Source organism: Anopheles maculipalpis, chromosome 2RL (assembly GCF_943734695.1).
Source record: "Anopheles maculipalpis chromosome 2RL, idAnoMacuDA_375_x, whole genome shotgun sequence".
Classification (NCBI taxonomy): domain Eukaryota; kingdom Metazoa; phylum Arthropoda; class Insecta; order Diptera; family Culicidae; genus Anopheles; species Anopheles maculipalpis.
In genome coordinates, this window is record NC_064871.1 from 36,426,846 (window position 1) to 36,442,332 (window position 15,487).

Below are 15,487 nucleotides of genomic sequence, written 5' to 3' on the forward strand. Positions count from 1 at the left end.
TTGGGACTTTTGCTTGCAATTAACCAATCAATTAATTGCATAAACTTTGTAACAAAGTATTAAATCCGAGGAGTAATGCTTTAAAAAACAATCTTTATTCAATTTAATACAAAAAAATACGCAATGCGCCTTTGTTTACAGTTTTTAGCGGCTCCAGCTGTCATTGCGTGTGTCAATGTGTCAAAGCAGGCCGAATTCCCGTAAAAACATGTACGATGTGTATTCTAGAATTTTTGTTTGATTTTCCAACGAATGGCCTTGTCCAGTGGACGCAATATTAGCGGCGAGCTGTAGTGTTGCAATATAGCGTCAGATTTTTCCAGATAATATTGCTTATCTTTCTTCTACAAAACAACTTTATCAAGTGTCAAGACATTGCCGTTGAAAAGTGCGCCTAATCGTCAAAACAAATACGAAGGGCAGTAAACAACACATCCGGGCAATCGTTTCTTCAAGGCCCTACAAAAATGGATCAAACAGAAAAGTCTTTACAATCTGTTTCAACGGTAGAGAGCGAGGAAGATTATGGACCGTTACTGATTGGAAAGTTAGAGGTATGGTTCATGTGATTCACAAAACACGATCGCACAGTCGTTTAACTCGGTTTATCATTGGCAGGGCAATGGAATCACAAATGGAGACATCAAAAAGCTTACCGAGGCCGGTTTTCACACCGTCGAATCGGTTGCTTACACACCGAAAAAGCACTTGCTTGCGATCAAAGGCATTTCCGAAGCGAAGGCTGACAAAATACTCCAGGAAGCATCGAAGCACGTACCGATGGGCTTTACAACAGCCACTGAATATCACCAGAAGCGATCGGAAATTATCCAACTTACTACGGGATCAAAAGAGTTGGACAAGCTGCTCGGCGGTGGCATTGAAACGGGTAGCATCACCGAGGTGTTTGGCGAGTTTCGCACCGGCAAAACACAACTGTGCCACACGTTGGCCGTCACATGCCAACTGCCGGTGAGTCAGAACGGTGGCGAAGGCAAATGTATGTACATCGACACGGAGGGAACGTTTCGACCGGAGCGACTGGCAGCTACCGCCGAACGGTATAAACTGGTGGGATCGGACGTGTTGGACAATGTGGCCTATGCGAGAGCGTACAACACCGACCACCAGATGCAACTGCTGGTGCAAGGGTCGGCCATGATGGCAGAATCTCGATACGCACTTATCATAGTGGACAGTGCCACCAGCCTGTTCCGAACGGATTACAGCGGACGGGGTGAGCTAGCAGCACGGCAGACACATTTGGCGAAATTCATGCGCATGTTGTTACGGATGGCGGACGAATTTGGGGTTGCGGTTTTGATCACGAATCAAGTCGTGGCTCAGGTGGACGGTGCGGCTATGTTTAATCCCGATCCGAAGAAACCGATTGGAGGCAATATAATAGCACATGCGTCTACCACCCGGTTGTACTTGCGGAAGGGTCGGGGTGAAGCGAGAATCTGTAAAATTTATGACTCGCCATGCTTGGCCGAGGGGGAAGCCACGTTCGCTATCAACCCGGACGGGATTGGCGATGTGAAGGAGTAGAACCGGCCTTTGTTGGGAATGTTGTCGTAGGAAGTTGGAGGTGCAAAAACACACAATTGTGTATGTTCTATAGAAATGTGTGAAAAAAGTCAATTATTTTAATAAATGTAATACAACGACTGTACTTTTTTTTTGTATTTCTACATGGTTTTATTTGCTATTATACAAGGTTGATGAGAAAATGAGATATAAAATACTAGCCACGTTGTATGTCTATCAGTCCATTGTCGTCCATCCAATCTCGTCGTCCATTGAGGCTTCTCTATCAAGAGATCCTGTTGTCCAGGGGATCCCAGTGATCATGAGGCCTCGTCCAAAAACTGCCTACCAAGGGACCATATCGTTCAAAGGACCTTGCCTTTCAAGTAACTTCGTCGCCAATTTTGTAGTCAAAATCAGTTAGAAGTTTATTAGGCCTCGGGTCTTTCAGAAGAAGCGTCGTCATCTGAGGTCTTTGACATCCTGTTGTACAGGGGATCCCATTCATCATCAGGCCTCGCCCAAAAACTTCGCTTATTAAGACACCTTTTCATTCGAAAGACCTTGCCTTTCGTGTAACTTCGTCGTCGATTTTATACTCATAAATCAGTTAGCTAATAGTAACAAATTCAAAGGTTAAATGAAGTCTCGCTACTAGCCTACGCAAGTCTAGATATACCACTGAAAAATTTTGGATCCTTATTCCATACTATGTATCCGTTTTACATAATGTGATATATAACTCAAAGTTACCAGAGCACCAAACACGTACATTTTATTTGCTCTTTATTTCCGAATAGTGCTAATACATATGATACCATTTGAAAAAGTTCTATTTTTACATATGATAGCTTTGTGAATATAGAGTAAAAACATACAAAATCGCTTAACAGAATCGTTTTGCTGCAATTTAAAAAAAAAAAGAAAGGACAATAATAGCTCATCGGCTCTTTATGATCAGTATGCAAAAAGAAAGAAAGTTTAATTGAACTGCAATCCATATGAAAACCTGCGCCAAAAACACGTAACACTAGAATCTAATTTTTATTTTACTACCACCATGTTATCTACTACATCTACACATTTATAACTAACTTGTTTTGTATACATATATTTGTAGCTTTTTTTGTGTGTGCATTATACAACGAAGGTCAGTAGAAAGATGCCTGGTTCAAGAAATGCAAAGAAACGTTCGTTGGCAACGTAATTAAAAATCTATCCTGGGTGTATTACTGTAGATGGTTGTTGTTGAAGCTGGAAATACATATGTAGCGCTTCTTAAAAGGGACCCCCCTTCCCTTAACCAGCGCTTCGGCTACCAGTTATTACATGTAGTATAATTGATTAATTTGTATTTTTTCACTACATCGATATAAAATTGTACTTTGATTCACTGTCGTTCACTACCTTCTCCTTCCAGTTCGCTACAAATACACGTCATTTATATGCTATGTTGTATGTTGCGGTTGCAAAATATAAAAATAATTCCACCATATTGGCCGCACCATAGCTCATTTCAACCCGGTAAACGAAATCTTCTTACGCCTAAGTGGATTTAGTTCCGTAAAGTGCTTGATTGCGCTCTGGTACTTTGCGGTCGGGCTATTGCTGTGTGAGAAAACTTTTGGAATTTGGGAAATTACACAATAAACCTGAATGTGCCCCTTAGGTTCACATAATTGATTTATATAGAAATATAGAAAGAAAGAGGCAAATTACACGCAGACACATCTTAGCGTTGAATGAAGCACAAGTTACTACACGTTACGAAGATGGCATTCATCTTGATATCATTTATCTAAGCTCATTTTCTATTCCTGCAATTCTCGTTTCTTGAAACCTTGTGGAAGTTTAAATTATGCTGTTTAGCTTGTTTTCTATCCGGAAACCTGTTGTTGTTCCACTTGACTTCATGCAGTAAAAACGCATTTTCGAGATTTGTTTACTACCAACTCGGATAGGAGATGGTCGCGTGCTTGATTAACGGTTTAAAACATACACAAGTAAAAAAAACCACTCTTAGAAAGGTATACCAAGAAATACAAAACTAAGGTTAAAAGATGATTCGAATGTGAAATTCGAAAACAAAGTATAAAATGCTCAAAAAAAAAAAAACGAAATAAACGAACGAACTTAAAGTGTCTCCAGCAATCAAATCAGCATGCCTTGATGATGCAATGCTCCACCGTCGTTTGCCGCAATCGTTCGGAAGCTACCGGTACGATCCTTGCTAACGGCCAGCTCACCTAGTCCGCCAAACTCATCTCCGTCCAGTGTGGCAAGTAGATTTGCTTCCGAACCATCACCACCGAGCAGTTCGGCCGAAAGGTGTGCGGTCGGTGTGCTGGACAGTGACTTCGGAATGTGGCTTCCGGTCGTACCAGCACCGTACACCGATGTTATTTTCTTCGGATCGAGCTGACCCTGCTGGATGGCGCGCCAAATTTCCATATCGGTCGGTGTCAGCAAACTCGGCGAAACGATCATCGAGAATTCGTCCATCGGGGTGGCGATCGTTGTCGGCTGGTTTGATGAGGTAGCTGAAGCGGTGGCGTACAATTTGCCCGACCGGAAGCGATCGGAACCGGCGTTGCCTTGTACAGCACCGTCGTTCCCGATCGTACCGGGAAGGATGGAATCGGTTTGGATTGTGAGCGGCCGAGCGATCGGATCGTTTAGTGGTCGTTGACCACCGATCAGGGGATTCGTTGAGCTGAACAACACACCACCACCGTCGTCATCATCACCAACTGTTGGAAAAAAGGCATGAAAGGAATGTTTCAGTTAGATAGAATGGTTTTATAGCGGCTGGTAGTCTTCAGTGGCGTGTACTTACGACCGTAAAGCATGTTTCCAGTGCCATTGTCACACTGCATTTCGTTGCCATCGGAAGAAAATTCGGTAGCATTTTCGATTAAAACTTCCGGTGGTGTCAGCGGGATAGTTTTCTGTTGTGCATGTTGAGAAAGAGACACAGAAAAAAATCAGTTTCAGTATGCATGTTGTGCAACACTTGATGCAATTTGTGTTAATGATGTTTTCTTTCTACTTCCGTGTGGTTTTGAGCGGTTTTGAGCGTATTGAATCCCCAAGGGACCTGTCTAACTGTCTGACTGATTATCCAGATACAGTTAAATTGAAATGAAGGAAGCCAAAAATGGCTGACCGAATCCTCTCGAGATTGTAGTACCAAAGGAGATGATCGCATGATTGGTAAGCGAAATTAAAACGCAACGAGTGTCACATAAGACCCAAAAAGGACATCTGGAATTTGTTTCATCAACATTCTATAAGTAACGCTTAATATAAATATCCAGATTCTAGATCCAATCCAGATTCATTTATCTGTCATTTTTCTTTAAAATTATTTAAAGTACTTTAACAATATAGAAGGGAAATAGAACTGTACCTCATTAATTTTAGTTTATGTTCCATGACAATTATAGCCCCTCTTGGAACAAATTAATTACCTACGAACAGCTAGCAGACATTTCGAGTGAACTAGTTGGCATGTTAAGAGAATAATCTCGATTAAATTGCGATTATTTACTCCATTTAGGTGCCCTTGCCATCGTGTGCCCTAGGTAAGCTGTATTGTTGCGGGAATCTCATCCAAAACAATAGTTCGAAAGGTCACCAAACTATCATATTCGATGTTAATGTTAATGTTATTAAGGTTAAAGTAATCTTTTATTAGTTTGGTCTTTAGAAATGTGCGGATAAGCGCCAAGAAGAATTTGCTTATTCAGTGCCTTTTGGATTGTAACTTGAAGAGTTTAAAAGCATATAATATAAAACAGCGAAACACAAATGATAAGGTGCAGCGAGCCTATTATAGAGAACAGCGCAAGTAAATATCAAACATTCGATCATTCATACAGAAACACCCAAAACATTAGCGAATCAGACGAAAAAGACATAGAATCCGTAAAAATTTATATAGAAGCGCATGCAATTGATATGGAATTATTAGATTAGACCGCCGGTTTAAATGCAGGATATATACTAGTCCGTTAGAGAGTTGAAATACAGGAAACGCAAATGATAGGGTGCGGCTAGCCAACATTAGCTAATAGCGCAAGCGAATATGAAATACTCGACTATTGATATGAAATACCCAATACATAATGAAATTTGACAGGTGGTTCCGGCTTTCATAGCTAGTTTTGGTGATTCGCAAAATTGCTGATAATGATTCTACATCGCAAGAGATTCTCTAGCCGGTGGGGTACACCCTTTATCGGCGAGGCCCCTGATGGCCGCTTCCTCCGCCCATAGGTTAATCCACTACTTTTCGCTTGTGCTATTCTCTAAAGTGGACTCGCCTCACCCTATCATTTCCCTGTAATAAATTTATACCAGAAGCTCTCTTTAATCTGCAGGAATAAGTCAATACTGTCATACTCATGCAGCGGACAGCAGGGCACCGGCCTTCGCAAGATTGGACTGGGGTGGAAATCCCATTCGTACCGTTTCCCCGTTTCTCCGACCATCCAACTACGTGGTATCAACAAGTGTAGTAAGGCCATCCGATGGCTTGCGTGGCCTGGTAGGTCGTAAAGCCAAGAAGAATATACATAATATTATTCTACATACAGTCACCGCCAATAAAATAAAACTACCTGTGCTATTGCACATCAGGTATAAATGAGATTGTGAAGTCAAATTTTAACGAACCGGCCAAGATTTTCGCAAAAATTAGTTAAACATTTTGTGAACACGTTCCTGTCATTGGATAAGTCATGAAACTGGTTATAAATCGTTTTTTTGATTCTGATAAAAAATGGCCAAAATACTGTAAGACCACTAAATGAGACCCATCATCATTTTTAATATTCCATCAAAAAATTCTTTATAGTTTTGGGCATCCCTTCTTTACATTTTTTAACTCTAGGATTAGTCAAGGATGTTAATAAATATAATTTTTTAGTCGATATTTCTTTATACTTATCATTATTACACAATCCTGGACCGTCATAATTAAATGTAAAAAAAATAAATCATTACACAATGATTGATGAACTTTTGGACACAAACAATAATTTGCTAATGATCATTCCACCAAAATGTTCTAAAGTTATACTTAAAAGAAGTATAGAAATCTGCTTTTTGAAAAGAGGAAAGTGGTCTTATATTATTGGCGGTCACTATAACTATCCTAGACATTTACATTGATTTGGTTTGAAAATGTTTCAACGGTAGATAAAATCATACCAAAGGACTGTTCAACTGTTGTACAAAGTTTTTTCGAGCGCCTAAGCGATTAAGAGGAGACTCAGATCATGAAATATTTTAAATGATCTACGAGATAAGGATGTAACCATCTGCAGCCATTCAAAATATGAACAGTATGTACATATATCAGCTATAACAATACGGCCAAGTGCGGTAATGCTTAATAATAAATAAAATAAAAACATATATATGAGTAATGCCTGGATAAGCAAAATAAAAAAGGAGGAAATTCATTGAGAAATTCGTACAAAATCAGCTCAAAAAGAACTGAGAGTAGGGCACCGTGTCGTAACACTTTAATAAAATAAATAGATAAAATAAATAACAATTTATCAGCTATTATTTTACCCTCTCTAAATAGCTCAACATATTTGTTTTAGTGTCTCAATAAGCTTGCAATCGCTTAACTGTTTTTAAATATAGCAATACGGCCAAGCCGTTACACTAGATTAAAAAAAAAACCATTTAAAAAAAATGGATTTTCTGCTCGGCCAGTGAATATTTTAAACGAAACTGGGCATATTATGAAGATTTAAAAATCATATTCCTTTCAAAAGTCACATCACTTATTGTAATTGTATGCATAAACTATCGAAAAAGTGTCTTTGACTTGTGATCTCATACATAGTTAGAACACAATTATTATACCAACATCGGTTACGTTGGTTATGATTTAAAAAAAAAAAAAACAGCCACGCACTTCAACTCCCAAGCAGTTGATGTCGATATTAAGGCATATTAACAGCCCATGTAAAACCCCAACATGGTGAAAAACGATGTGCGCTCCAAAGCAGCCCTACCCTACCCTTCATCATCAACGACGAAGGAATGAAAATGTAAAAAAAAAAGCAAATAATGGCAAGCACGTGGCAAAGTTCAACATCCTTTCGAGACGTTGCATGGAGGGGGCCATCCTTTCCTTCGTTTTCTCCTTCCTCACCGAAACCTCCAGCAACCAACATGTTCTTATTGCTTACATACCTTGTGCTCGCAGGTCAGTGGAGCTAACAGAGAGCATAACATAATTCTTACTTTCACTCTCTTTCTAACTTTTTCGTTCACACTGGCTGTTGGTTGAGTGTTACTTTGTTGAGAAGAGAGAGAGAGAGAGGCTTCCTTTCGAAAAACAGAGCCACCTCAAATAAGAGAGATAGAGAGAGAGAGAGAATTCTTGTTGGAAAATATTCTTACTCTCTAGAAATGTCTTCATCAAGCTTGACCTCCTACCTTACTATGCTACTGCTGTGCGTCGAAGCCCCATAATCTGCTTAAGCACAAATGGAGCCGTCGTGTCTACGCTGTGACGTGACGTCAAATATCTGACGTCATCATATTTTTCGTCCACCATCTTTTTGTTCGACAAACAGGGAAAATCTAATCTTGGGAGAGAAAAAATAGCCAAACAGCAAACAGCGTCACTGCGCAGGGCGGGGGGGGGGGGGGGGGGGGTGAGGGGGAATCTGCTAAGTATGTTTGTATAGATGGCACAGGGCACATAAAGGGGAGGCACAATTTGTTCTAGGAAGCCCTACCATTTCCGAAGCATCACGTGATTCGTCGTGAGGAAAATACAACGAGCTGTGATGGATTAATGCACTGGATGATGGATTGTATTGTCGTTGGCCTCATTCCGCGTGCGACGGAGGCTCGATTTCGCGTGTCTGGTTACATGACCTACATTTTTTGTGTTCACCCACACAGACGCGAGATGAACGACACGTGCGCGTGCTAGAATTATGATTGTACTGCTATACAAAACAAGGAAACGATCTTCACCCACAAAAAAAGAAACAAAAACCATGTAAATTAAATGAATAACAATTATCGCTCAATAGCACCACAAAGTCGGAAGTGAGAAAGAAAACACCATTCGGACACAAATTGATCAATTATCATTTCGATTTCGGTTTTATTTTGCCGGGTTTCTTTCACGCTGTCAGTCCCATCGCTTCCCCATCCCGACCAGGCGGCATCTCTTCCGTCCCTGTGTGCGCAATTTCCCCAACACCTTGTCAACTACTCCTCACAACGTGTTCTCCCCTCCCCCCCTCCTTCCCCTTCTTTAACGATAATTTGATATCCTGTTCCTTTCTGTTCACCCTTTTCTTCTTTCACACCTGCTGTTGTTGCACCTGGACCTGGCTCGTCTACTGTTTTCTATTTCCTTTTTATCGCACAAACCTCTAACAGGATAGTACATGTTCGATTGAGTAGCGTAAGTGGATTTATGTAATGCTCCAGATAGCGATATTATTAATTTCGTACGTTTCTACTTATTTATTCATTGATGGTTGGATTTTTAGCTTCTCCATTCGATTGCTTTTTACGTGTTGTTTGTATTTGTTTGTTCACCTTTCGATTAGTTTATTAGATTTTTTCTTTATGTTTCTTTTTTGTTTTTCCTTTTTGCTTCCTTTGTTTACTTTCGTGTTTTCTGATTATTCGCAATTTTACGCTTACCACGTGCCTGGCTGGTGGCTACCGTTGGTGGTTTATTTCTTAAAGTTAGTTTCCGTTTATTGCCCAATTTATACGGGGTTTTTGCTTATACGTTTACCATTGCCATTGGGAGTGTGTATTTTTCTTTTAAATGTTTTTCTTCGTGTTTACCGGGTAAAATATTCACCAAATGTATGTATTTTTCATTTTGTTTTTCGTTCTTACTGACTAGTACATGATTATTTGTTTTAAGTCTTTTGGGGAATAATTTGCACGCGCTGATTTTGTTGCTGTTGTTGCATCGTGGCGTCTTATATATCGTGAGCCAATAATGGACTCTATATGCGGGTGGCCTCACGTCACTCAGTTCATATGATCCGTATGTAGTATGTGTGTTTGTGTAAGAGAGAGAGAGAGTTAGAGAGTAAATTTTGATGTTCTTCGCATGCACACAACTCTTAACCTGATTTAGGATATAAACGGATAGTGACATTTAAATTTCGTACGCTTGATATAACGCTTGCTCAAATGGGTGATGTAACAAACGCATTTGAACGGTACTCTAAATTGATGTACCATCAATTATGCATCTTACAATACTACGACTGTCAGGGAAGTTCTACCATGCATGCTGGAGTGTTAGGAGAAGTTGTTTAGCTATGGCGAAGAAAACTAAAGAAAACCATCCGTTTGAAGATAGGGATGGTTTTATGGCAAAAAGCTTCCCAAAAAAACATAAACAACAGTATCGGCAACCGACTAGAGGGATCGTGATTTGCCATGAACAAGAAACAGGAAATCAGTTCAGCATTAGAAAACCTAACCAGGGACGGAAAGATTCACTGATTCACCTAACGAACCATTCGTCGCACCCATTCCATTACAATCGATTGCTCCAATGAGCGCTGTGTGCGAAAGTTTCCGCTTCATCTTCCTACCTTATCCAAAGTTCACACGCGCCATTCGTCTTCGTTCGGTGGTTTTCTACGGATTTATTGTTTTTTTTTGCAAACGGAGTTTTAGGTGTCGTACGTTAATTCGATTGTTGTGAAGTCATTTCATTGCCCGCCACCAAAACGCGATCAAAACGATCCAAAACCCTCCCAACCGTTAGCCAAATATGGCACAAACGTAACCGATTATCTTTGCCATTCGAATGCCGTTTCCTTTAACACCGCTAAACTAATTACGATTGCACTCGGCCGCGTTCCATTAACGACTTTTCCCTTTGTTGCATCAAAAAATGTACACAGACTTTAACAATATTTGCACCGTACGTATATACAACAAGTAAAACAACCTTTCGCGTCCAATAGCGTTCTTCTTGACTAAATTTTTGCCTTGACTTGCCTAATCAGTTCTTTTTTGTTTTGCTGTTGCTTAAATGCTTTCATACACTTACACACCTTCACAAGTTTTGTGTTATGCGTTTTAATATACCTTTTTTTTATTTGGTTGTTGTTTAGTACTTCTGTGCTATTTAATTTCCTTGTGGTAGATTCGTAAAGGTGTCCTTCTGTTTTTTTGATTTTGACTCTATTTACGGTTATGTTTGTGGATCGAATAAAGAAGTCTTTTACAGACAGTAAACGGATTGAGGTATTTGCTTTTTGTAATATGATGGTTTTGATAACAACTCTTTAAGTGCAATTGTAAAGACTAAGACTTTAAAAGAAATAAATATATATTACTCTTAGAAAGTGTCAACAAAATTGAAGAATTTCTTGAGTTTGTAGTTACTGACTCAGTAGTTGATTTTGTACTTAATAGTGAGGTATGTAGAGACGCAAGGATAAAATATGTCAACGGCCAACGGTGTGAGGTTAAACTAAAACGTATCCCTTCTCCGCAGTTTGCTTTAATACCTATAATTTGACTTTCAATTGGCCTGCCGCCGTACCAGCAGTGCGCCCACGCGTTGCTTTTGATTTTCCTTCCCCGTGGTGGTGTTATGCTGTGACTGTTTCGAGCTTGTAGCCGAGCTTCCGTGTAAACAACATTTAAACAACAATACTTTCCATTGGTGTGCCTCTCTTTCTCACGTGTATACCAGTGTTCCTTGCGTAAGCTATCCTCTATTTGCCACACATTTCCTTTAACAATATACATTTTACCGCCACATTACCTATACCAACAATTAAAACACCAACAACTATGTATCGCTTGTCTCTTTACGTTTTTCATTGTGTCATTTTTATGGCCCGCATGGGTTATATGCTTGGGCCAAACCAACCACACAGCTTGCCTTTCCACCACACCTGATTTAGTGCGCTCCGTGCAATGGGAATTGATTGAGAGAACTAAACTGCGTTTAAAATATCAGTCTGATGAAACAATCTGAAAGGGTTCAGGCTCTACGGTTCTAAATATTTCAAGTTCCTTTTATCGGCCACTTTATAAATTCTTATTCGCCCTATCCGACATAGCAATAGTTTGAACAAAGTTTGAACTTTTACATTTCGATCGCGCTTTGCGTAAATCGCGTGAGGTTTTACGTTGAAAGGCTCTGATCATTCCGCTGCATCGATCGACTACGCATGCAGCAACGTGCACACACTACTACATCTACCCAGAGCTCAAGTGTCAAATGTCAAATGGAAAAGCTTACGCTGTGCACCTTTCTCTTAAATATATCACTTCATTATGATGGTGTATAATAACTGGCCTGTCTGCCTTTGGACGACACTCAACGCGTCGCGTCCTCTTAAATGTTGTGTGATAGAGTGACAATGCATGCAACTCTATCGTTTATAGCTACAAATTGTTTACAACATTTTAATGCTGGTGATCTAACTCTGCTGCAAAGATGAGACTTAAACGAGACGGGACATCGCTCCAGATCTAGCGCTGTATTTTGAGACCTACACACTACGAAACAAGCTCCATGTAATTCATTTAATATAGCGCGCGCACGGTCGGTGCACGAGGCTTTACATCAAACAAATGTACCTTTGTTTGAAATCGTGTCAATTCACTCACGTTTCTTATTGTTTCGGAGAGGCCGGTTTCGATCAGTACATGGGTTTTTTGTTTTGTTTTGGTTGTAGTTAGTTGTGTGTGAAGGATTTGTTGTTCTGTTGAGTTTGTTTTTTCTTCGCTACCATTAGTTAGTTACTTTTGATTAATTTCGATTACAATTTTAAGTTGCGTACATCTACAGTAACAGTAGTAAGACATTTCCATTCATAATCATGATTAAAGCTTATTGTAACGTTGTTTTCCGATGTTTGAGATTATGATTGATGAGTTTGTAATTAATTTCCTTATTTTGTTGGCAGTGCGTTGTACGTTTCGTTTTATGTATTTCAAAAATCAATTCAAACCTGTCTCTGTATCTATTTATCGTTCAATAAACGCACAGAGAACACCGCTGCTCAACGCCAAGTACGCCATTCGGCAGCCAGTTGCATGGCAGCAAATTGGCAAACAAACTTAGCGGCGCAGTTTTTGCGACGATACGAAGCGTGTCGTGTGGTATGCATCGTACGCTAGAAGTGGATGCACACAACCACCACACATATTCGCCGACAAAGGTCGCAGTTACGGTGCATCATCTCATTCGTCTCCCGCTGCCTATTGCCTGTGGGCACCCACATTTCGGAGGCAATCAAGACGAAGAACGTTCGTCTAATTATATAACACGGGAAAGAAGTGTGCGTTCCTGTGGCACTAAAAATACCATTCCCGCTCAGGTTCATTCCGAAGCCATTCACCATATTATGGCAACTGCTGCAACGCCACATACTGCAACGTGGCATTGTGGCGTACGATCAGCGACAGACACACCCACCGGCAAATGCATGAAGAAGAAAGTCTGAAGTAATGTGATATTGCAAGGCGGGACTTATGTGAATGAGCTCTGGGGCAGTGTTCACGAGAACAATGCGACCATATTTGAACATTACGAGCAAATAGCAAACACCGGATTACTAAGAAACGATCATCGGTATCATAAGCGGTGTGGAACAATTAGTCATTTACTCCCTCCCCCGTAGGCTGTTTCAACCGGTTTTTGTTTGTGAAGAAAGATGCGAGATCGCTAATGACACGTGCATGGGCCTCTCTTTTTCATTGTTATTCATTACGCCCGCCGTACGACACAGTGGCGTGTTGCTGCTTCACGTGATAAATTGTGTGGTGTGTTTTTTTTTTTTTCAAACAAACGTGTGAATCAAGTGTTTTTGATTTATCGCCACCGATGGAGTCTCCTGGTGCCCGTGAAAGAGCGTACCGATGGAGGCGCCTGGTAGTATTGAAACAAAAACTGCAATAATGAGCCTCATTCATTTGCCTTTCCCAGCTTCTTCCTTTCCAAAGAGGCAAACAATTTTTCAACTGATCTGTTAGCGGTTATCAATTGAACGATCACCAAAGATACGTACGTGTACAGGTTGATGCGTTTAACATGTTCCACTACTTCCGTTGTACGATGTTGTTTCGATTGCAGTATGATTTGATTTGTTGAATGCATCTGAGGTATATCGGTTTGTTTCTTAAAATTTGTTCATTGCTGTGTGCCATTTATCTTTTTGAGGTATTAGGTTTTACACATTTGATGTTGATGTTTTCTGCTTCGTTTTGTATATTCTGCTCTACCTTCTGATTCTACTTTGATAATTACTTCGCAAACTCATCTTCCCCTGACTTACTGAGGCGTCTTTGTTTATAGTTTTTGTACAGAGATAGTTGAACATACATCTAGCAATGCAATTTATTCTCCTTTAAACTTTACACTTTTCTTAACCATATTTTAAGGTTTATGGTTTATGGAGTTTACCTTATTAGAACCACTAATTCTAGCATTATTTTACTAAACACATTCCATAGTAAGGAATTCGTAAGCTTCTCAAATACGGTAAGTCATTTAACAGGACAGGCTAGCGCTCTCAAATGCCTTGCTTGTGTATGTGCAGCGATCTAGAACGACGCCAGTATGTGGGGCATGTATGGATTACATAGCGTTTACTTAGTATTATCGAATAAAGTCTTATCCTCACTAACCAATGAAGTTGGCGCAGTAGAAGAGCTTTTCATCCGGAGACGTAAAAGAAATGGCAACACATTTATTCCCCTTTTTACACAGTCTAAATTAGTTGCAAAAACAGGGAAAATAGAAAACTTCTGAACTTTAGCAATCGTTATCTTTCCTTGAAAATGTGTGCTAAAGAGTATATTCATACCTCGTACTTCAACAATAGTAGTATGTGTAGCATTGTTGCTATGAAAAATATTTTTGTTTAGCGAGAAGAATATAAACGCCCGAATTATCTTTCTTACACAAAGATAGAAAAACAAAAAAATTGCGAGTTTTGTTAATTTCTTACATTAAATATACTGTATATGCACACCACCAAAAAACTTCGAATTAAAGCTTCCACCATTTTCTTTTGTACAACAATCGAAGCAAAACGACGTGCGAAAACGAACTTGTACGATCGAGTTTCGATTCGAAGTTGTTCACGTACTGTCACCGCTGTTTCGGGGGTTTTGTTCATTTGCTTTACTTTTGTATTTTATTTTTTGTACCTTCGGAGCTCACGAATAATTGTAACAAACGGCTGAAATATCCCCCCCCCCCCCCGCCGCTTCAATCTCCGTCTCACGCGTACAAACGTTCGAATCAGACGAGCTCGCTCACGTGGACAGCAGATGGGGGTTTCAATGCCATTCTCGCACGAGATACTGGCCACCGTGCGCACTGTATATGCACTCATTGTTATCAATGTTTAGCAAGAAATAATAAACTACTTTGACAAATCATTCATTCGCTCTTTTTCGTTGCCTCCTTATCGGTCGCGTTTTAATCAAGTTGAACAATTACAAAACATAAACAACTTAAAGGTATAACAAAAGGAAAGCAAACAGATCATAAATAAGATAGAGTGTAACGTAACGTAATCTAAAAGCTTACACTGCTAAGCGAAATAAACGTATAGAATGAATAACCAGAGAACAATACAAAGTAAAACGAGTGTTTTATTTAACAACTAACCAAAACAAAACAAAAATTGTTTCGTTGTTTTATGCTTCATCTTTTTGCTGCTTGGTTTTACTCTGTAATTTGCAATATTTTTGGGGTCTGTATTGTATTGGAAAGATACAAGATAAGCGAGAAAACATAACCAAAATGAAACAACGGTTTTTTTTTTGCACTACGAAATCAAACACGCAAATCGAATGGGAAGCATGGTAACGCTTGTCCGATGCCCGAACTCCGCACTATGAAGAGTGCATACTGGAACAGCATCTGCTGTTGTATATCTTTCGTGACTTTGTTTCTTTG

General features: G+C 39.8%; 3 protein-coding genes across 4 annotated transcripts in view; 1 reads left to right on the forward strand and 2 right to left on the reverse strand.

Moving 5' to 3' along the window:
• Positions 1–15,487, reverse strand: part of LOC126557880 (uncharacterized) — a 237,827-nt gene that overhangs the window by 184,794 nt on the left and 37,546 nt on the right. The gene's annotated exons all lie outside the window — the stretch shown is intronic.
• Positions 468–1,551, forward strand: LOC126558494 (DNA repair protein RAD51 homolog A). Its single transcript, XM_050214518.1, has 2 exons — positions 468–554; positions 619–1,551. The coding sequence occupies exons 1-2, from the start codon at positions 468–470 to the stop codon at positions 1,549–1,551; spliced, it is 1,020 nt and encodes a 339-aa protein (XP_050070475.1).
• LOC126558309 (protein similar) overlaps positions 3,682–15,487 on the reverse strand; it is a 116,267-nt gene continuing 104,461 nt past the window's right edge. For both annotated transcript variants that reach the window (XM_050214304.1, XM_050214303.1), the window contains exons 11-12: positions 4,367–4,478; positions 3,682–4,280 (exon numbers count right to left, since the gene is read on the reverse strand). In XM_050214304.1, the coding sequence (XP_050070261.1) occupies positions 3,682–4,280; positions 4,367–4,478 (711 nt within the window). The remainder of the gene's footprint in view (positions 4,281–4,366; positions 4,479–15,487) is intronic.

What these genes read in the sequence shown, in the direction of transcription:
- LOC126558494 (XM_050214518.1), top strand. Translation starts at nt 468, where the DNA reads ATGGATCAAACAGAAAAGTCTTTACAATCTGTTTCAACGGTAGAGAGC. An exon ending in TACTGATTGGAAAGTTAGAG is followed by an intron (nt 555 to 618) that starts GTATGGTTCATG and finishes TATCATTGGCAG; the next exon opens with GGCAATGGAATCACAAATGG.